At 58.5% G+C, this 20,833-nt stretch overlaps 2 protein-coding genes and 1 long non-coding RNA gene across 9 annotated transcripts; 1 reads left to right on the plus strand and 2 right to left on the minus strand.

Moving 5' to 3' along the window:
- Positions 1 to 448: 448 nt before the first annotated feature.
- Positions 449 to 17,200, minus strand: RND1 (Rho family GTPase 1). Of its 2 annotated transcripts, none has more exons than XM_085535833.1 (5): positions 17,070 to 17,200; positions 9,963 to 10,050; positions 7,566 to 7,675; positions 6,789 to 6,923; positions 449 to 3,005 (listed from the first exon to the last, which is right to left on the minus strand). In XM_085535833.1, exons 1-5 carry the CDS (start codon positions 17,100 to 17,102, stop codon positions 2,757 to 2,759), a joined length of 615 nt encoding a protein of 204 aa, XP_085391959.1. In that variant the 5' UTR covers positions 17,103 to 17,200; the 3' UTR covers positions 449 to 2,756. The 2 variants fall into 2 exon arrangements, with proteins under 2 accessions (XP_085391959.1, XP_085391958.1); XM_085535832.1 differs by lacking the exon at positions 17,070 to 17,200 and adding an exon at positions 10,161 to 10,335.
- On the plus strand, positions 10,477 to 20,344 carry DRC2 (dynein regulatory complex subunit 2). Of its 5 annotated transcripts, none has more exons than XM_015850532.3 (9): positions 10,477 to 10,556; positions 12,026 to 12,159; positions 14,185 to 14,352; positions 15,492 to 15,661; positions 17,030 to 17,168; positions 18,136 to 18,333; positions 18,419 to 18,637; positions 19,827 to 19,979; positions 20,073 to 20,344. In XM_015850532.3, the coding sequence occupies exons 2-9, from the start codon at positions 12,034 to 12,036 to the stop codon at positions 20,325 to 20,327; spliced, it is 1,428 nt and encodes a 475-aa protein (XP_015706018.2). In that variant the 5' UTR covers positions 10,477 to 10,556; positions 12,026 to 12,033; the 3' UTR covers positions 20,328 to 20,344. The 5 variants fall into 5 exon arrangements, with proteins under 5 accessions (XP_015706018.2, XP_085391956.1, XP_085391955.1 ...); XM_085535830.1 differs by having other exon boundaries at positions 10,536 to 10,582; XM_085535829.1 differs by lacking the exon at positions 10,477 to 10,556 and adding an exon at positions 10,717 to 11,147 and having other exon boundaries at positions 11,929 to 12,159.
- LOC146750998 (uncharacterized) lies at positions 18,199 to 19,254 on the minus strand. 2 transcript variants are annotated; one of them, XR_014941976.1, is made up of 2 exons: positions 18,874 to 19,254; positions 18,199 to 18,659 (listed from the first exon to the last, which is right to left on the minus strand). It is a non-coding gene; the product is annotated as an uncharacterized LOC146750998 (long non-coding RNA). The 2 variants fall into 2 exon arrangements; XR_014941977.1 differs by having other exon boundaries at positions 18,199 to 18,728.
- Positions 20,345 to 20,833: the final 489 nt, after the last annotated feature.

The following is a 20,833-nucleotide window of genomic DNA, read 5'->3' on the forward strand; positions in this document are numbered from 1 at the left end:
CCATCTAAGACCCTCAGCTTCCACCTGAGACCCCCCTCAACTTCCATCTGGAGCCCCCCAGCTTCCATCTAAGACCCCCAAGTTCCACCTGGAGTCCCTCAGCTTCCATCTGAGCCCCCCCTCTTCCATCTGGGTGCCCCAACTTCCTTCTGGAGACCCCCAGCTTCCACCCAAGACCCCCAGCTTCCACCTGAGACCCCCAAGTTCCACCTAGAGACCCCGAAGTTCCATCTGTGACCCCCAAGTTCTGCCTGAGCCCCCCCCAGCTTCTACCTGGAGACCCTCAGCTTCCATCTGGGCCCCCAACTTCCACCTGAGACCCCCGGCCCTGCCCCATGGAGGGCTCTCAGACCCCCAGGAGCCCCCCCCCCAACCCCATAGACTTCACTATGGTGATATCACCCCCCATAGGAGACCCCTCCCCCCCAATCACGCACCGTGCACCCGCTGTGGCTCAGGGCTTCTATTATTATTATTATTTCTGAGAATAAATAAAGCTTTTTAATAACACTCGACATGGAACAGAGTCACCCCCAGAAGACGGTCTATAAAACAACCAACCCCAAACCCCCCCCAAACAACCCCAGAGACCCCCCCCCAACCCCAAAGACCCCCCAACTCAGCCTATGGAGGACCCCCCCCCCCCCATAAAGGGTTAAGCAGCATAATGAGGGATGGGGCAGAGCTGGACACCAATGGGGCATTGAAATAAAGGATGAGACCCTCCGGGCTGGGGAGCAGCCGTATCCATCCACATGGGGGTCCCTGAGGCCCCCTCCCCATCACTCACCCCATAGATCTATGGGGCTGCCACCACCACCACTCACCCCATAGATCTACGGGGCTGCCACCACCATCACTCACCCCATAGATCTACGGGGCTGCCACCACCATCACTCACCCCACCCCATAGATCTACGGGGCTGCCACCACCATCACTCACCCCACCCCATAGATCCATGGGGCTGCCACCACCACCACTCACCCCATAGATCTATGGGGCTGCCACCACCACCACTCACCCCATAGATTTATGGGGCTGCCACCACCACCACCACTCACCCCATAGACCTATGGGGCTGCCACCACCACCACTCACCCCATAGATTTATGGGGCTGCCACCACCACCACTCACCCCATAGATCTATGGGGCTGCCACCACCACCACTCACCCCATAGATCTATGGGGCTGCCACCACCATCACTCACCCCATAGATCTATGGGGCTGCCACCACCATCACTCACCCCATAGATTTATGGGGCTGCCACCACCATCACTCACCCCATAGATCTACGGGGCTGCCACCACCATCACTCACCCCATAGATCTACGGGGCTGCCACCACCATCACTCACCCCATAGATCTATGGGGCTGCCACCACCATCACTCACCCCACCCCAGAGATCTATGGGGCTGCCACCACCATCACTCACCCCATAGATCTATGGGGCTGCCACCACCATCACTCACCCCATAGATCCATGGGGCTGCCACCACCATCACTCACCCCATAGATCCATGGGGCTGCCACCACCATCACTCACCCCATAGATCTATGGGGCTGCCACCACCACCACTCACCCCATAGATCTATGGGGCTGCCACCACCACCACTCACCCCATAGATCTATGGGGCTGCCACCACCACCACTCACCCCATAGATCTACGGGGCTGCCACCACCATCACTCACCCCATAGATCTATGGGGCTGCCACCACCATCACTCACCCCATAGATCTATGGGGCTGCCACCACCACCACTCACCCCATAGATCTACGGAGCTGCCACCACCATCACTCACCCCATAGATCTATGGGGCTGCCACCACCATCACTCACCCCATAGATCTACGGAGCTGCCACCACCATCACTCACCCCATAGATCTATGGGGCTGCCACCACCACCACTCACCCCATAGATCTACGGAGCTGCCACCACCATCACTCACCCCATAGATCTATGGGGCTGCCACCACCATCACTCACTCACCCCATAGATCTATGGGGCTGCCACCACCACCACTCACCCCATAGATCTATGGGGCTGCCACCACCATCACTCACCCCATAGATCCATGGGGCTGCCACCACCACCACTCACCCCATAGACCTATGGGGCTGCCACCACCATCACTCACACCCCCATAGATCTATGGGGCTGCCACCACCACCACTCACCCCATAGATCTACGGGGCTGCCACCACCATCACTCACCCCATAGATCCATGGGGCTGCCACCACCACCACTCACCCCATAGATCCATGGGGCTGCCACCACCATCACTCACCCCATAGATCTATGGGGCTGCCACCACCACCATCACTCACCCCACAGATCTATGGGGCTGCCACCACCATCACTCACCCCCCACCCCATAGATCTATGGGGCTGCCACCACCACCACTCACCCCATAGATCTATGGGGCTGCCACCACCACCACTCACCCCATAGATCTATGGGGCTGCCACCACCATCACTCACCCCACAGATCTATGGGGCTGCCACCACCATCACTCACCCCATAGATCTATGGGGCTGCCACCACCATCATTCACCCCACAGATCTATGGGGCTGCCCCCCAGCCCTATGGGCTCCAGCACACACCGATGTGGAGGGGGGGGGGGGATGCATTGTGATGTGTGAGGGCACCCCATCCTTATGGGGGGCTTCATATGTCCCCCACCCCATATTAGGGGGGCCCATATGGGGTGATGGGGGGGGGCACATCCCTACGCCCCCTCCCCATTTACATGACAGAGCAGCTCTTGGCCTTGTCCTTCTTGAAGGCGGACGAGATGAGCTCGGAGCGGGTGGGCAGCTGCAGGAGGCGCTTGGACAGACCCCGGGGGGGGCTCGGGGGGGTCTTTGGGGGGGGGGGGCTGCTCAGGCAGATGCTGGACACGGAGCGGAAGATGCTGTGGACGCTTTTCTCTGATGTAAAGGCCGAACATTCCAGGTAACTCGCGGCTCCCAGCTGCCGGGCGGCTGCGCAGCCCTGGAACGCAACGGGGGGACATAGAAAGCAATGGGGGGTCATAGAAACCAATGGGGAGTCATAGAAAGCAATGGGGCCACCCTATAACCCAATGGGGAGTCATAGAAAGCAATGGGGAGCCATAGAAAGCAATGGGGCCACCATATAAACCAATGGAGCCGCCATATAACCCAACAGGACCACCCTACAACACAGCAGGGAGCCATATAAAGCAATGGGGAGCCCTATAAACCAATGGGGAGCCATAGAAAGCAATGGGGCCACCCTATAACCCAATGGGGAGTCATGTAACCCAATGGGGCCACCCTATAACCCAACAGGGAGCCATATAAAGCAACGGGGAGCCATAGAAAGCAATGGGGAGTCATATAACCCAATGGAGCCGCCATATAACCCAACAAGGAGCCATATAACCCAACAGGACCACCCTATAACACAGCAGGGAGCCATATAAAGCAATGGGGAGCCATATAAACCAATGGGGAGCCATATAAACCAATGGGGAGCCATATAAACCAATGGGGAGCCATATAAACCAATGGGGAGCCATATAAACCAATGGGGAGCCATATAAACCAATGGGGAGCCATATAAACCAATGGGGAGCCATATAAACCAATGGGGAGCCATATAAACCAATGGGGCTGCCCTATAACACAACAGGGAGCCCTATAATCCAATGGGGAGTCATATAAAGCAATGGGGAGTCATATAACCCAATGGGGCAACCCTATAACACAACAGGGAGCCATATAAAGCAATGGGGAGCCATATAAACCAATGGGGAGCCATATAAACCAATGGGGAGCCATATAAACCAACATGGCCACCCCATAACGCAATGGGGAGCCATAGAAAGCAATGGGGAGCCATAGAAAGCAATGGGGAGCCATAGAAAGCAATGGGGAGCCATAGAAAGCAATGGGGAGCCATAGAAAGCAATGGGGAGCCATAGAAAGCAATGGGGAGCCATAGAAAGCAATGGGGAGCCATAGAAAGCAATGGGGAGCCATAGAAAGCAATGGGGAGCCATAGAAAGCAATGGGGAGCCATAGAAAGCAATGGGGAGCCATAGAAAGCAATGGGGAGCCATAGAAAGCAATGGGGAGCCATAGAAAGCAATGGGGAGCCATAGAAAGCAATGGGGAGCCATAGAAAGCAATGGGGAGCCATAGAAAGCAATGGGGAGCCATAGAAAGCAATGGGGAGCCATAGAAAGCAATGGGGAGCCATAGAAAGCAATGGGGAGCCATAGAAAGCAATGGGGAGCCATAGAAAGCAATGGGGAGTCATAGAAAGCAATGGGGAGTCATAGAAACCAATGGGGGGACATAGAAAGCAATGGGGCCACCCTATAACCCAATGGGGAGCCATAGAAAGCAACGGGGAGCCATAGAAAGCAATGGGGCCGCCCTATAACCCAATGGGGAGCCATAGAAAGCAATGGGGAGCCATAGAAAGCAATGGGGCCGCCCTATAACCCAATGGGGAGCCATAGAAAGCAATGGGGCCACCCTATAACCCAATGGGGAGTCATAGAAAGCAATGGGGAGTCATAGAAAGCAATGGGGAGCCATAGAAACCAATGGGGCCGCCCTATAACCCAATGGGGCTGCCCTATAACCCAATGGGGCCGCCCTATAACCCAATGGGGAGCCATAGAAACCAATGGGGCCACCCTAGAACCCAATGGGGAGTCATATAACCCAATAGGGCCACCCTATAACACAACAGGGGGCCATAGAAAGCAATAGGGAGCCATAGAAAGCAATGGGGAGCCCTAGAAAGCAATGGGGAGCCCTAGAAAGCAATGGGGAGCCCTAGAAAGCAATGGGGAGCCCTAGAAAGCAATGGGGAGCCCTAGAAAGCAATGGGGAGCCATAGAAAGCAATGGGGAGCCATAGAAAGCAATGGGGCCACCCTATAACACAACAGGGAGCCATATAAACCAACGGGGGGCCATAGAAAGCAATGGGGAGTCATATAACCCAATGGAGCCGCCATATAACCCAACAAGGAGCCATATAACCCAACAGGACCACCCTATAACACAGCAGGGAGTCATATAAAGCAATGGAGAACCATATAACCCAATGGGGCCGCCCTATAACCCAATGGGGAGCCATAGAAACCAATGGGGCCACCCTAGAACCCAATGGGGAGTCATATAACCCAATAGGGCCACCCTATAACACAACAGGGGGCCATAGAAAGCAATAGGGAGCCATAGAAAGCAATGGGGAGCCCTAGAAAGCAATGGGGAGCCCTAGAAAGCAATGGGGAGCCCTAGAAAGCAATGGGGAGCCCTAGAAAGCAATGGGGAGCCCTAGAAAGCAATGGGGAGCCCTAGAAAGCAATGGGGAGCCATAGAAAGCAATGGGGAGCCATAGAAAGCAATGGGGAGCCATAGAAAGCAATGGGGAGCCATAGAAAGCAATGGGGCCACCCTATAACACAACAGGGAGCCATATAAACCAACGGGGGGCCATAGAAAGCAATGGGGAGTCATATAACCCAATGGAGCCGCCATATAACCCAACAAGGAGCCATATAACCCAACAGGACCACCCTATAACACAGCAGGGAGTCATATAAAGCAATGGAGAACCATATAAACCAATGGGGCAGCCCTATAACCCAATGGGGAGTCATAGAAACCAATGGGGAGCCATAGAAACCAATGGGGAGTCATAGAAACCAATGGGGCCGCCCTATAACCCAATGGGGCTGCCCTATAACCCAATGGGGCCGCCCTATAACCCAATGGGGAGCCATAGAAACCAATGGGGCCACCCTAGAACCCAATGGGGAGTCATATAACCCAATAGGGCCACCCTATAACACAACAGGGGGCCCTAGAAAGCAATGGGGAGCCCTAGAAAGCAATGGGGAGCCCTAGAAAGCAATGGGGAGCCCTAGAAAGCAATGGGGAGCCCTAGAAAGCAATGGGGAGCCCTAGAAAGCAATGGGGCTGCCCTAGAACACAACAGGGAGCCATATAAAGCAATGGGGCCGCCCTATAACCCAACAGGGAGCCATATAAACCAATAGGGCCGCCCTATAAACCAATGGGGAGTCATACAACCCAACAGGGCCGTCCTATAACACAACAGGGCTGCCATAAAAACCAACAGGGCCGCCATATAAACCAATAGGGAGTCATATAACCCAGCAGGGCCACCCCATAACCCAATGGGGCCACCCTATAACCCAATGGGGAGTCATATAACCCAACAGGGCCGCCATATAACCCAACAGGGCCACCAGTACAACCCTGCATCCCCAAACCCCCCAGACCCCAAACCCCATAACCCCAAACTGCATAACCCAGCAGGGCCCTCAGCACAACCCTGACCCCAAAACCCCATAACTCATTAGGGCCCTCAGCACAACCCTGACCCCCCAGACCCCAAACCCCATAACCCAGCAGGGCGATCAGCACAACCCAAATCCCCCCGACCCCAAAACCCCATAACTCCTTAGGGCCCTCAGCACAACCCTGACCCCCCAGACCCCAAACCCCATAACCCCAAACCCCATAACCCCAAACCCCATAACCCCAAACCCCATAACCCCACATTGCCATCAGCACAGCCCAGACCCCAAACCCCATAACCCCAGACCCCATAACCCCAGACCCCATAACCCCACATTGCCATCAGCACAGCCCAGACCCCAGACCCCATAACCCCAAACCCCATAACCCCATACCCCAAGACCCCATACCCCAAGACCCCATACCCCAAGACCCCATAACCCCAGACCCCATAACCCCGTTCCCACCTGCTCATAGGAGATGGGCGCCTGTCTCTGGTGGGACAGCTCCATCAGGGTGCTCAGGTCCGTCCTCAGGTCGGTCTTACAGCCGATGAGCAGCACCCGCGTGTTGGGGCAGTAATCCAGGAGCTCGGCCTTCCACTAGAGGGGAAACAGCATAAATGGGGGGGGGGCTTAAATAGACCCCCACCCTATGGGATGGGAGAGGATATATGGGGTTGTGGGGCCCGTATGGGGTCTATGGGGTCTATGGGGCCAGTATGGGGTCTATGGGGCCAGTATGGGGTTGTGGGGCCTGTATGGGGTCTATGGGACCCATATGGGGTTGTGGGGCATTTATAGGGTTGTGGGGCCTGTATGGGGTCTATGGGTCCCATATGGGGTTGTGGGGCCTGTATGGGGTCTATGGGGCATTTATAGGGTTGTGGGGCCCCCACCCCACCCAGTTCTATGGGAGCCCTACCCAAGTGTTTCATAGCAGACCCAAACCAACACCATTATGGGGTCCCCCCCCCCATATTAATTGGGATATGGGGCAGGGGGGGCAGATGATCACACATGGTTTATATGGGATCTGCTGCCCCCCCACCCCCATATATATATATGGGGTCCGGATGATGCCTCCCCCCCCCCAGTTCTATGGGAGCCCTACCCAAGCCTTTCATAGCAGACCCAAACCAACACCTCTATGGGGTCCCTCCCCCCCATATTAATTGTGATGTGGGGCGGGGGGGGGGGCAGACCCCCACATGGTTTCTATGGGATCTGCTGCCCCCCCCCCACCTTTTTGGATGCGCTGTCCAAGGTTTCGGGGCGGCTGATGTCGAAGCAGAGCAGAACAGCATCGGAGTCGCTGTAGCAAAGGGGGCGGACATTGTCGTAATAGGGAGACCCTAAAAGAAATAGGGGGGGGGGGTCACCATATAACACCCCCCCAATAGGGCCAGGTCACCATATAAACCCCCCAATAGGGCCAGGTTACCATATAACCCCCCCCAATAGGGCCAGGTCACCATATAACCCCCCCCAATAGGGCCAGGTCACCATATAACCCCCCCAATAGGGCCAGGTCACCATATAACCCCCCAATAGGGCCAGGTCACCATATAACCCCCCCAATAGGGCCAGGTCACCATATAACCCCCCCAATAGGGCCAGGTCACCATATAACCCCCCCAATAGGGCCAGGTCACCATATAACCCCCCCCCCATAATGGGGCCAGGTCACCATATAACCCCCCCAATAGGGCCAGGTCACCATATAACACCCCCCAATAGGGCCAGTTCACCATATAACACCCCCCCAATGGGGCCAGGTCACCATATAAACCCCCCCAATGGGGCCAGGTCACCATATAAACCCCCCCAATAGGGCCAGGTCACCATATAAACCCCCCCAATGGGGCCAGGTCACCATATAAACCCCCCCAATAGGGCCAGGTCACCATATAACCCCCCCCAATAGGGCCAGGTCACCATATAAACCCCCATAATGGGGCCAGGTCACCATATAACCCCCCCCACAATAGGGACAGACCATGGGGGGGGGCAGCTCATAAAGGTGCACAGCGCCCTATATTCTATAGGGGGGGATGCAGACTCCCTCCCCCCCCTCTGAATAACCCCCCCATTATGTTCTATGGGGGAATGCAGCCCCCCCCCCATTAAAACAACCCCCCCCCCCCCAATTCATTTGAATCCCCATTGCTCCTCATGGAGCAGCAGATTCTGCAGTGTTTATATAACAGCCCGACAACAGCAAAATGGGGGGGGGCAAGAAGAAGGGGGGGGCACCATCATTACCCCCCCCCACCCCATTAATGGGGTCCTATGGGGGGGGGGGGGGCACCAATGGGACCCCCACACAGAGGATGGGGCTATGGGGGGAGGGGGGGTCCATGGGGGGTGGAAGGAAAAGGTGGGAGCTGGGGGTCAATGAGGGGCTCTATGGGGTGGGGGGGGTCATTATTATACATAACCCCCCCCCCTTTTAATGCGCCCCCCCCCCCCAGACCCCATAGGGCCCCCCAGGGTTTGTGCGGTGCAGACGCTCCGTGTGCAGAATAGCAACGAGGCTGCGCCAGCGTCGTGATGGAAACAGGGGATGGAGACCCCCCCCCCGCCCCCCCACGGATAAAGGGGGGGACAATGCAGCACAAGGGACCCCCCCCCTTAATGCGACCCCCCCCCAAACCCCATAGGGACCCATTGGACCCTTCAGGGATGCCCATGGGGGGGGGGGGGGGGGGCAGATGATGCTCTATTACCCCCCCCATTCCCATAGGGATGAATGAAGGCCCCATATGGGGATCAGCCCCGTGGACCCCCACCCCAATTACCCCCAACTCACACAACCCCCATAGAGACCCCCCATAGAGACCCCCCCCTTCTCACTGCCTGCCCCCCCCACCCCAAGGCTGCCTCCATCCCCCAAACCCCATTAGCGACCCCCCCCCAATGCAGGGCTCCTCATGAAGCCCCCCCCACATATTCCCCCCCCATAGGGCAGCCCCTTCTCCCTGCCCCCCCCCACCCCCCTCAGCCCCATAGCAGCCCCATTACAACACAGTGCCCCACATGAAACCCCCCCCCCAGGACCCCCAACTGCCCCCCCTACAAACCACCCCCTGGGCCAGAACTGCCCCCAACCCTCCCCCATACCCGGTACCGGAGCTACTGCCCCCCCCGGCACCGAACCCTCCCGGTACCGGAGCTGCTCCCCACTCCAATACCGAACCCCCCGGATCCCGAACCCCCCAGTACCGGAGCTGCTCCCTTTCCCGATACCGAACCCCCCCGATACTGAATCCCCCCCCCCCCGGTACCGGAGCTACTGAACCCCCCGGTACCGAACCCCCCCAGTACTGAGCCCTCCCGGTACCGAACACCCCGGGTTCTGAACGCCCCCCCCCCCGGTACCGAAACTGCTCCCCACCCCAATACCGAGCTCCCCCGGTACCAAACCCCTATACCCGATACCGGAGCTGCTCCCCCCCCAGTACCGAACCCCCCCGGTACCGGAGCTGCTCCTCACCCCAATACCGAGCTCCCCCAGTCCCGATACCGGAGCTGTTCCCCCTCCAGATACCGAACCCCCCCGATACCGACCCCCCATCAGTACCGAACCCCCCCGGTACCGGAGCTGCCCCCCCCCGGTCCCGAACCCCCCGGTCCCGGTACCGGACGTGTCCCACAGGCTGAGCTCCACGCGCTGCCCGTCGCTGAGCAGACACGCCGTGTAGTTCTCGAACACGGTTGGCACGTACGTCTGCAACGGAACCGGCCGCATCAGAACCCGGTACCGCCGGTACCAGCCGGTACCAGCCGGTATCACCGGCACCACCGACACCTCCCGGTACCGGTACCGACCCATCTCACCTCGGGGTAACAATCCTTGGCCAGCACCTGCAGCATCGCCGTTTTCCCGCATTGCACGTCGCCAACCAGAACCAACTTACACCGAACCGGTACCGCCGCCGGCGGCCTCCGCTCCCGCATGGCGGCGGAAGCGAACAGCGCAACCCTCCCCTCACAACACCCACCCACCAACCCCGCGCACCGCCGCCGCAGCGCTCTTATATACCCACACCGCCGGCAAGGCCACGCCCACAGCGGAGTCGTTCCACCAATCAGAGCGGGGAATCCCGGAATCCCGACCAATAGCGAAGCAGCGCGGCCACGAGCACTCGGTCCTCCAAGTGTTAGGGGGCGCTCGTTCGCTTGGGGAAGCGGAAGTTGGGTGGCAGGCAGGAAGTGGCGGTTGCTAAGAGACCGGTGGGACGCGGGGAGAGGAGAGTCGGGTGGGGAACGGGATTTGGGGGGGGACAAGGAGCATCGGGGGGAAACATGGCGGATGGGGGGGAACCAATAGGGACGGGATGGGGGGGGTGAGGAGATGGGGGGGGGCTGTGGGGTGTGAGGCCTATGGGGGTCTCTGAAGCCTATGAGGGTCTCAAAGGTTTATGGGGGTCTCAAAGGTTTATGGGGTGTGAGGCCTACGGGGGCCTCAGAAGCCTATGGGGGTCTCCAAGGTCTATGAGGGTCTCAGAGGCCTATGGGGGTCTCTGAGGTTTATGGGGGTCTCAATGGCCTATAGGGGTCTCAGAAGCCTATGGGGGTCTTCAAGGCCTATGGGGGTCTCCGAGGCCTATGGGGGTCTCAAAGGTTTATGGGGTGTGAAGCCTATGGGGGTCTCAGAAGCCTATGGGGGTCTCCAAACCTACGGGGGTCTCCAAGGCCTACGGGGCGTGAGGCCTACAGGGGTCACAGAAGCCTATGGTGGTCTCAAAGGCCTATGGGGGTCTCAGAGACCTATAGGGGGCATGAGGCCTATGGGGGTCTCCAAGGCCTATAGGGGTCTCAGAAGCCTATGGGGGTCTCCAAGGCCTACAGGGGTTTCAGAGGTTTATGGGGGTCTCAGAGGCCTACAGGGGTCTCCAAGGCCTATGGGGCGTGAAGCCTACAGGGGTCACAGAAACCTATGGGGGTCTCAAAGGCCTATGGGGGTCTCAGAAGCCTACGGGGGTCTCTGAGGCCTACGGGGGTCTCCGAACCTATGGGGGTCTCCGAGTCCTACGGGGTGTGAGGCCTATGGGGGTCTAAGAGGCCTATAGGCGGTCACAGAAGCCTATGGTGGTCTCAAAGGCCTATGGGGGTCTCCGAGGCCTATAGGGGGCATGAGGTCTATGGGGGTCTCCAAGGCCTACAGGGGTCTCAGAGGTTTATGGGGGTCTCCGAGGCCTACGGGGGTCTCCAAGGCCTATGGGGCGTGAAGCCTACAGGGGTCACAGAAGCCTATGGTGGTCTCAAAGGCCTATGGGGGTCTCCGAGGCCTATAGGGGTCTCAGAGACCTATAGGGGTCTCCGAGGCCTATAGGGGGCATGAGGCCTATGGGGGTCTCCAAGGTCTACAGGGGTCTCCGAGGTTTATGGGGGTCTCAGAGGCCTACAGGGGTCTCCAAGGCCTATGGGGCGTGAAGCCTACAGGGGTCACAGAAACCTATGGGGGTCTCAAAGGCCTATGGGGGTCTCAGAAGCCTACGGGGGTCTCCGAACCTATGGGGGTCTCCGAGTCCTACGGGGTGTGAGGCCTATGGGGGTCTAAGAGGCCTATAGGGGGTCACAGAAGCCTATGGGGGTCTCTAAGGCCTATGGGGGTCTCAGAGGCCTATAGGGGTCTCTGAGGCCTACAGGGTGTGAGGCCTGTGGGGGTCTCCGATTCCTGACCGCCCCCCATGTCCCAGCTGCGACGATGAAGCGGCAGAAACGAGCCCCCCCCATGTCGGCAGAGGACGAGCTGCTGCTGCTGCAGGCGCAGGCACTGGCCGAGGAGGAGGAGGCCAAGAAGAAGAGGGAGCTGCTCAGCCTGTTCATTAAGGTACATGGGGGGATGGAGTGATAACGGGGGGGATGGAGTGATAACGGGGGGGATGGAGTGATAACGGGGGGATGGAGCGATAACGGGGGGGATAAAGTGATAACGGGGGAGATGGAGTGATAACGGGGGGGATGGAGCGATAACGGGGGGATGGAGCGATAACGGGGGGGATGGAGTGATAACGGGGGGGATGGAGTGATAACGGTGGGGATGGAGTGATAACGGGGGGGATGGAGTGATAACGGGGGAGATGGAGTGATAACGGGGGGGATGGAGCGATAACGGGGGGATGGAGCGATAACGGGGGGGATGGAGTGATAACGGGGGGGATGGAGTGATAACGGTGGGGATGGAGTGATAACGGGGGGGATGGAGCGATAACGGGGGGGATGGAGTGATAACGGGGGGGATGGAGTGATAACGGGGGGAAGGAGTGATAACAGGGGGGGATGGAGTGATAACGGGGGGGATGAGGTGATAACGGGGGGGATGGAGTGATAACGGTGGGGATGGAGTGATAACGGGGGGATGGAGTGATAACGGGGGGGATGAAGTGATAACGGTGGGGATGGAGTGATAACAGGGGGGATGGAGTGATAACGGGGGGGATGGAGTGATAATGGGGGGATGGAGCGATAACGGTGGGGATGGAGTGATAACGGTGGGGATGGAGTGATAACGGTGGGGATGAAGTGATAACGGGGGGGATGAAGTGATAACGGGGGGATGGAGTGATAACGGGGGGGATGGAGTGATAACAGGGGGGATGGAGTGATAACGGGGGGGATGGAGTGATAACGGGGGGAAGGAGTGATAACAGGGGGGGATGGAGTGATAACGGGGGGGATGAGGTGATAACGGGGGGGATGGAGTGATAACGGTGGGGATGGAGTGATAACGGGGGGGATGGAGTGATAACGGGGGGGATGGAGTGATAACGGGGGGGATGGAGTGATAACGGGGGGGATGAAGTGATAACGGTGGGGATGGAGTGATAACGGGGGGGATGGAGTGATAACGGGGGGGATGGAGTGATAATGGGGGGATGGAGCGATAACGGTGGGGATGGAGTGATAACGGTGGGGATGAAGTGATAACGGGGGGGATGAAGTGATAACGGGGGGATGGAGTGATAACGGGGGGGATGGAGTGATAACGGGGGGGATGGAGTGATAACGGTGGAGATGGAGTGATAACGGGGGGATGGAGTGATAACGGTGGGGATGGAGTGATAACGGGGGGGATGGAGTGATAACGGTGGGGATGGAGTGATAACGGTGGGGATGGAGTGATAACGGGGGGGATGGAGTGATAACGGTGGGGATGGAGTGATAACGGTGGGGATGGAGTGATAACGGGGGGGATGGAGTGATAACGGTGGGGATGGAGTGATAACGGTGGGGATGGAGTGATAACGGGGGGGATGGAGTGATAACGGTGGGGATGGAGTGATAACAGGGGGATGGAGTGATAACGGGGGGGGATGGAGTGATAACGGGGGTATGGAGTGATAACGGGGGGGATGGAGTGATAACGGGGGGATGGAGTGATAACGGGGGGGATGGAGTGATAACGGTGGGGATGGAGTGATAACGGGGGGATGGAGTGATAACGGGGGGGATGGAGTGATAACGGGGGGATGGAGTGATAACGGGGGGGATGGAGTGATAACGGTGGGATGGAGTGATAACGGTGGGGATGAAGTGATAACAATGGGGATGGAGTGATAACGGGGGTATGGAGTGATAACGGGGGGGTGGAGTGATAACGGGGGGGATGGAGTGATAACGGGGGTATGGAGTGATAACGGGGGGGATGGAGCGATAACGGTGGGGATGGAGTGATAACGGTGGGGATGGAGTGATAACGGTGGGGATGGAGTGATAACGGTGGGGATGGAGTGATAACAGGGGGGATGGAGTGATAACGGGGGGGATGGAGTGATAACGGGGGGGATGAAGTGATAACGGGGGGGATGGAGGCTGCTTTAAAGCCCCCCCCAGCTCACACCGCCCCCATGTGCAGGACAAGCTGGCCCAGGAGCAGCGCAGCACAACCCTGAACCTCCATAAGCTGCACAGCCAATGGAGGACGGTGCTGAGGGACACCAGGGCGCAGGAGCTGCAGCAGGACGTGGCCGTGCTCAGCCAGACCTTCGAGAGGGTGATGGACGGCAAGGACGGCGTCATCCAGGTGAGGGGGGGTGAGCACATGGGGGGGGTGGGACCCCCATGGGACCCCCCAGTCCTGATTCAGTCCATGGGGATGGACTTGGAGGAGGCAGAAGTTGAGTGGGGGGCTGTCCCCATAGGGTCCCCATAGTTGAAACCCCCATAGTTGGGACCCCCATGTGACCCCCCGGCCCTATTTCAGGCCTTGATGATGGACCTGGAGGAGGCAGAATGAGGGGCTGAACCCATAGAGGGGTGTATTGGGACCCCCATAGTTGGGACCCCCATAGTTGGGACCCTCATGTGACCCCCAGCCCTGTTTCAGTCCCTGGTGATGGACCTTAAGGAGGCAGAATGAGGGGCTGTCCCCATAGGGGGGGTGTGTTGGGACCCCTATGTGACCCCCAGCCCTATTTCAGTCCATGGTGAGGGGCTGTCCCCATAGTGGGGGGGTGTTGGGACCCCTTTGTGACCCCCAGCCCTATTTCAGTCCATGGGGATGGATCTGGAAGAGGCAGAATGAGGGAGTATTGGGACCCCTATGTGACCCCCAGCCCTATTTCAGTCCTGGAGGAGGCAGAATGAGGGGCTGTCCCCATAGTGGGGGGGTGTGTTGGGACCCCTATGTGACCCCCAGCCCTATTTCAGTCCATGGTGAGGGGCTGTCCCCATAGGGGGGGGGTGTATTGGGACCCCCATGTGACCCCCCAGCCCCATTTCAGTCCTGGAAGAGGCAGAATGAGGGGCTGTCCCCATAGGGGGGTGTTGGGACCCCCATGTGACCCCCAGCCCCATTTCAGTCCTTAGTGATGGACCTGGAGGAGGCAGAATGAGGGGCTGTCCCCATAGGGGGGTGTTGGGACCCCCATGTGACCCCCCAGCCCTATTTCAGTCCATGGGGATGGACCTGGAGGAGGCAGAATGAGGGGCTGTCCCCATAGTGGGGGGGTGTTGGGACCCCTATGTGACCCCCAGCCCCATTTCAGTCCTTAGTGATGGACCTGGAGGAGGCAGAATGAGGGGCTGTTCCCATAGTGGGGGGGTATTGGGACCCCCATGTGACCCCCAGCCCCATTTCAGTCCTGGAAGAGGCAGAATGAGGGGCTGTCCCCATAGTGGGGGGGTGTTGGGACCCCCATGTGACCCCCAGCCCCATTTCAGTCCTTAGTGATGGACCTGGAGGAGGCCGAGTTGCAGCACTCGAGGGCTCTGAGCAGCCACGTGCTGAACGTGGAGCGGCTGCTGCAGCTGCAGCGCTGCCGCCTGCGCTGCATGGAGGAGGGGTACAGGGCGCAGCTGGACGAGCTGCAGGACGAGTTCGAGACCGAGAGGTACCGGGATAAACACATCCCAGCCCCCATATATGGCTTATGGGGTTTTCTGGGTCCCACTCTGCTCCCAGTGCTCCCAGTGCTCCCAGTCTGGTGCTGGGCAGTGCTAAGCAGATCCCCCCCCATCCCCCTGACCCCCACCTCATATATGGCTTATGGGGTTTTCTGGGTCCCACTTTGCTCCCAGTGCTCCCAGTCCGGCACTGGGCAGTGCTAAGCAGATCCCATCCCCCTGACCCCCCGTTCATATATGGCTTATGGGGTTTTCTGGGTCCCACTCTGTGCCCAGTGCTCCAAGTGCTCCCTGTGCTGGCACTGGGATCTAAACAGATCCCATCCCCATCCCCCTGATGCCCCCCTTCATATATGGCTTATGGGGTTTTCTGGGTCCCACTCTGCTCCCAGTGCTCCCAGTGCTCCCAGTCTGGCCCTGGGCAGTGCTAAACAGATCCCCCCCCCATCCCCCTGACCCCCACCTTCATATATGGCTTATGGGGTTTTCTGGGTCCCACTCTGTGCCCACTGCTCCCAATGCTCCCAGTCTGGTGCTGGGATCTAAACAATTCCCACCCCCATCCCCCTGACCCCCCCTTCATATATGGCTTATGGGGTTTTCTGGGTCCCACTCTGCTCCCAGTGCTCCCAGTGGTGACCCTGGGCAGTGCTAAACAGATACCAGCCCCATCCCCCTGACCCCCCCCTTCATATATGGCTTATGGGGTTTTCTGGATCCCACTTTGATCCCAGTGCTCCCAGTGCTCCCAGTCTGGCGCTGGACAGTGCTAAACAGATCCCAGCCCCATCCTCCTGACCCCCCCTTCATATATGGCTTATGGGGTTTTCTGGGTCCCACTCTGCTCCCAGTGCTCCCAGTGCTCCCAGTCTGGTGCTGGGCAGTGCTAAACAGCCCCATCCTCCTGATCCCCCGTTCATATATGGCTTATGGGGTTTTCTGGGTCCCACTCTGTGCCCAGTGCTCGCAGTGCTGGTGCTAAACAGATCCCACCCCCATCCCCCTGACCCCCCCTTCATATATGGCTTATGGGGTTTTCTGGGTCCCACTCTATGCCCAGTTCTCCCAGTGCTGGTGCTAAACAGATCCCAGCCCCATCCCCCTGACCCCCCCCCACTTCATATACTGCTCAGCCCTGCCCACCCCCCTCCCCTCCCACATCCCTGCAGCTCCCACCCCCCACATCTCTGCCCCCCTATGGGGCTCCCAGCACATCCCAATGCTCCGGATGGAGCATCTCCCAGCCGTGCTGGGTGCCCCCATGCAGCCATTGGCCCTATTGACCAGCAGGGCCCGCTGCAGCCCCACAATCCCCCTATAGGTTTTTAACCCCCCCTTTGCCCCTGGTTCCCAAGGAGGAGCATCTTGGAGCAGCACCAGCGTGAGATGCGTTACCTGCACGACGTGGCCGTGTCCATAGAGCAGCATCACGCCAACGAGGAGAACGAAGCAACGCTGGGATTCCAGAGCACCAGGGATGAGATCAAGAATAAGGTGCGAGGAATCAGACCTGGAACATTTGGGGTCTGAGATCTTAGGGCTGGATTATAGAGGGGATGGGGGTCTCAGGGCTGGATAATAGAGGGGATGGAGGGGATGGGGGTCTGAGCTCTCAGGGCTGGATTATAGAGGGATGAAGGGGATGGGGGTCTCAGCTCTTAGGGCTGGATTATAGAGGGGATGGGGGTCTCAGGGCTGTGTAATAGAGGGGATGGAGGGTATGGGGGTCTCAGCTCTTAGGGCTGGAGAATAGAGGGGATGGAGGGGATGGGGGTCTCAGGGTTGGCTAATAGAGGAGATGGGGGGGATGGGGGTTTCAGGGCTGGCTAATAGGGGGATGGGGGGGATGGGGGTTTCAGGGCTGGGTAATAGAGGGATGGGGGGATGGAGGTCTCAGGGCTGGATAACAGAGGGGATGGAGGGTATGGAGGTCTCAGCTCTTAGGGCTGGATAATAGAGGGGATGGGGGAGATGGGGGTCTCAAGGCTGGATAATAGGGGGGATGGAGGGGATGGGGGTCTCAGCTCTTAGGGCTGGATAATAGAGGGGATGGAGGGGATGGGGGTCTCAGGGTTGGATAATGGAGGGGATGGAGGGGAAGGGGGTCTCAGCTCTTAGGGCTGGATAATAGGGGGGATGGGGGGGATGGGGGTCTCAGGGCTGGATAATGGGGGGATGGGGGTCTCAGGGTTGGATTATAGAGGGGATGGAGGGTATGTGGGTCTCAGCTCTCAGGGCTGGATAATAGAGGGGATGGGGGGGATGGGGGTCTCAGGGTTGGATAATAGAGGGGATGGAGGGGGGTCTGAGCTCTTAGGGCTGGATAATAGAAGGGATGGAGGTCTCAGGATTGGATAATAGGGGGGATGGAGGGGATGGGGGTCTCAGGGCTGGATAATAGAGGGGATGGGGGGGATATGGGGCTGCAGAAGGACCCCATGGTTGTTGTGTGCCCCTTTAGAGCCTGCAGGAGAAGCAATACACGCGGCTGCAGCTGAGCACGAAGCTGGAGGGGCTGTGGGAGCAGTTCCGCTGCGCCATGCAGAGCTACAGCGAGGCCACGGAGCGCAACAAGCACGACTTCAAGGCACTGAAAATAAAGGACGAGAAGAGCTCCAGGGAGGTGGAGATGCAGGACAAGAAGCTGCAGAAGCTGCAGGTGGGGGCACAATGTGGGGCTGGGGGTCAGGCCTGCCCCATTGCAATGTATATGTGTCCTATATATATGTGTGTGTGCCCTATAGGATGCAGTGCAGGCTGCCAAAGCCCGGCTGGCAGCTCAGCACCGCGATGCTGAGGAGCAGAACCAGAACATGAGGGAGCAGAGGGAGGCGGCCATGGGGCAGCTGCAGCAACTGAAGGCAGAGATGAACCGGGCACAGGGCAAAGCACGGCACAGCCTGGCTGAGCTCACAGAGCAGAGCGGGGCAGCACTGAGAGCACTGGGGAGTGTAGTGGGGAAGGTGAGTACGGCCCCATTGAACCCTATAGTAAGGGGAGAGTACGGCCCCATTGAAACCCTATAGTAAGGGGAGAGTACGGCCCCATTGAAACCTATAGTAAGGGGAGAGTACGGCCCCATTGAAACCCTATGAAGATGGGATCCCATCCCAACCCCATTGAAACCCTATAGTAAGGGGAGAGTACGGCCCCATTGAGCCCTATAGTAAGGTGAGAGCACAGCACGGCCCCATTGAACCCTATAGTAAGGGGAGAGCACGGCCCCATTGAAACCCTATAGTAAGGTGAGAGCACAGCACGGCCCCATTGAACCCCTGTATGAAGATGGGATCCCATCCCGACCCCATTGAAACCCTATAGTAAGGGGAGAGTACGGCCCCATTGAAACCCTATAGTAAGGGGAGAGTACGGCCCCATTGAACCGCTATAGTAAGGTGAGAGCACAGCACGGCCCCATTGAAACCCTATAGTAAGGGGAGAGTACGGCCCCATTGAAACCCTATAGTAAGGTGAGAGCACAGCACGGCCCCATTGAGCCCCTATAGTAAGGTGAGAGCACAGCACGGCCCCATTGAACCCCTAGAATAAGGTGAGAGCACAGCACGGCCCCATTGAATCCCTGTATGAAGATGGGAGCCCATCCCGACCCCACTGAACCCCCATGTGAAGTGAGATCCCACCCAGACCCCAGTGAACCCCCATAATAAGGTGAGATCCCACCCTGACCCCATTGAACCCCTGTATGAAGATGAGATCCCATCCCGACCCCATTGAACCCCCATGTGAGGTGAGATCACACCCAGACCCCATTGAACCTGGGGTGGGTTGGGATATAGGGAGGGTGGGATACGGGGAGGGGTGGGATATGGAGGTGGGTTGGGATATGGGGGGTTTGGGATATAGGGGGGTGGTTATAGGTGGGGTTGGGATATGGGAGGGTGGGATATGGGGGAGTGGGTTATGGGGGGAGTGGGGTATGGGGGAGTGGGGATATAGGGGGGGTGGGTATAGGGTGGGTTGGGATATGAGGGTGGGGTGGGATATAGGGGGAGTTGGGTTATGGGGGGGTTGGGATATGGGGAGGGGTTGGGATATGGGGGGGGTTGGGATATGGGATGTGGGGTTGGGATATGGGGGTGTTGTGATATTGGGGGGGGTCTCCATCCCTTTATCTCTCCCCCCTTATCACAGGCCGAGCGCATCCTGCGTCTGGCCGAGCTGTGCCGTAAGATGGAGAGTGAGGAGGAGAAGGTGCTGCCGTTCCAGCCGCCATCGCTGGGACCCACCGAGCTGAGCGAGGCACAACGTGTCCTCAACGAGACCCCCACGGAGCCCCTGGTGCAGGTCAGGGGGCAGCACGGGGGTCCCAGGGGTCCCATCCCGCTGTGGGGTGGGAGGACGGAGCTTTGGGATCCCATTAGTGCTTTATCCCTATAGACCATGCGGGATTATGTGGGGCTGGAGCGGTTCTGGCAGCGCTACAACAAGGTGAAGCTGGAGGAGCTGGTTGTGGGGCAGCACAGGGCGGCTCTGACCCACAGCAACCGGCAGCTGCGGGGGGTGCTGCGGAGATACCTGGATGAGATAACGGTGCCCAGACCCTACACTGTGATGGATGGCAGCAGGGCTGCCCCACAGCAACACGGCCCCATAGAACAGCAGCCAGATGTGGGGCACGGTGTGGGGCCATAAAGGACATGAGATGTGCACACGGTGCCTGCAGGGTGTATTTGTGTCACACAGCACTCGGCATTGAGCCCTATAGGGGCACGGGACCCACATATAGGGGCACACGGGACCCACATATAGGGGCACAGGACCCACATATAGGGGCACACGGATCACTATGGGATGGGGGGATGCTCTGACCCACATATAGGGGCACAGAACCCACATATAGGGGCACGGGACCCACATATAGGGGCACACAACACTATGGGATGGGGGATGCTCTGACCCACATATAGGGGCACAGGACCCACATATAGGGGCACACGGATCACTATGGGATGGGGGGATGCTCTGACCCCCATAGGGGCACATGGGACCCACATATAGGGGCACAGAGAACACTACGGGATGGGGGATGCTCTGACCCACATATAGGGGCACAGGACCCACATATAGGGGCACACAACACTATGGGATGGGGGGTGCTCTGACCCACATATAGGGGCACATGGGACCCACATATAGGG

The sequence above is a fragment of the Coturnix japonica genome, unplaced genomic scaffold (assembly GCF_054131305.1).
Source record: "Coturnix japonica strain WE unplaced genomic scaffold, WE-NBRP24 Scf192, whole genome shotgun sequence".
NCBI lineage: Eukaryota > Metazoa > Chordata > Aves > Galliformes > Phasianidae > Coturnix > Coturnix japonica.

What these genes read in the sequence shown, in the direction of transcription:
- RND1 (XM_085535832.1), bottom strand. Translation starts at nt 10,280, where the DNA reads ATGCGGGAGCGGAGGCCGCCGGCGGCGGTACCGGTTCGGTGTAAGTTG. An exon ending in CAGCCTGTGGGACACGTCCG is followed by an intron (nt 7,676 to 9,962) that starts GTACCGGGACCG and finishes TATTTCTTTTAG; the next exon opens with GGTCTCCCTATTACGACAAT. An exon ending in CGCCCATCTCCTATGAGCAG is followed by an intron (nt 3,006 to 6,788) that starts GTGGGAACGGGG and finishes GTTGCGTTCCAG; the next exon opens with GGCTGCGCAGCCGCCCGGCA.
- DRC2 (XM_015850532.3), top strand. Translation starts at nt 12,034, where the DNA reads ATGAAGCGGCAGAAACGAGCCCCCCCCATGTCGGCAGAGGACGAGCTG. An exon ending in TGCTCAGCCTGTTCATTAAG is followed by an intron (nt 12,160 to 14,184) that starts GTACATGGGGGG and finishes CCCCATGTGCAG; the next exon opens with GACAAGCTGGCCCAGGAGCA. An exon ending in AGAAGCTGCAGAAGCTGCAG is followed by an intron (nt 18,334 to 18,418) that starts GTGGGGGCACAA and finishes TGTGCCCTATAG; the next exon opens with GATGCAGTGCAGGCTGCCAA.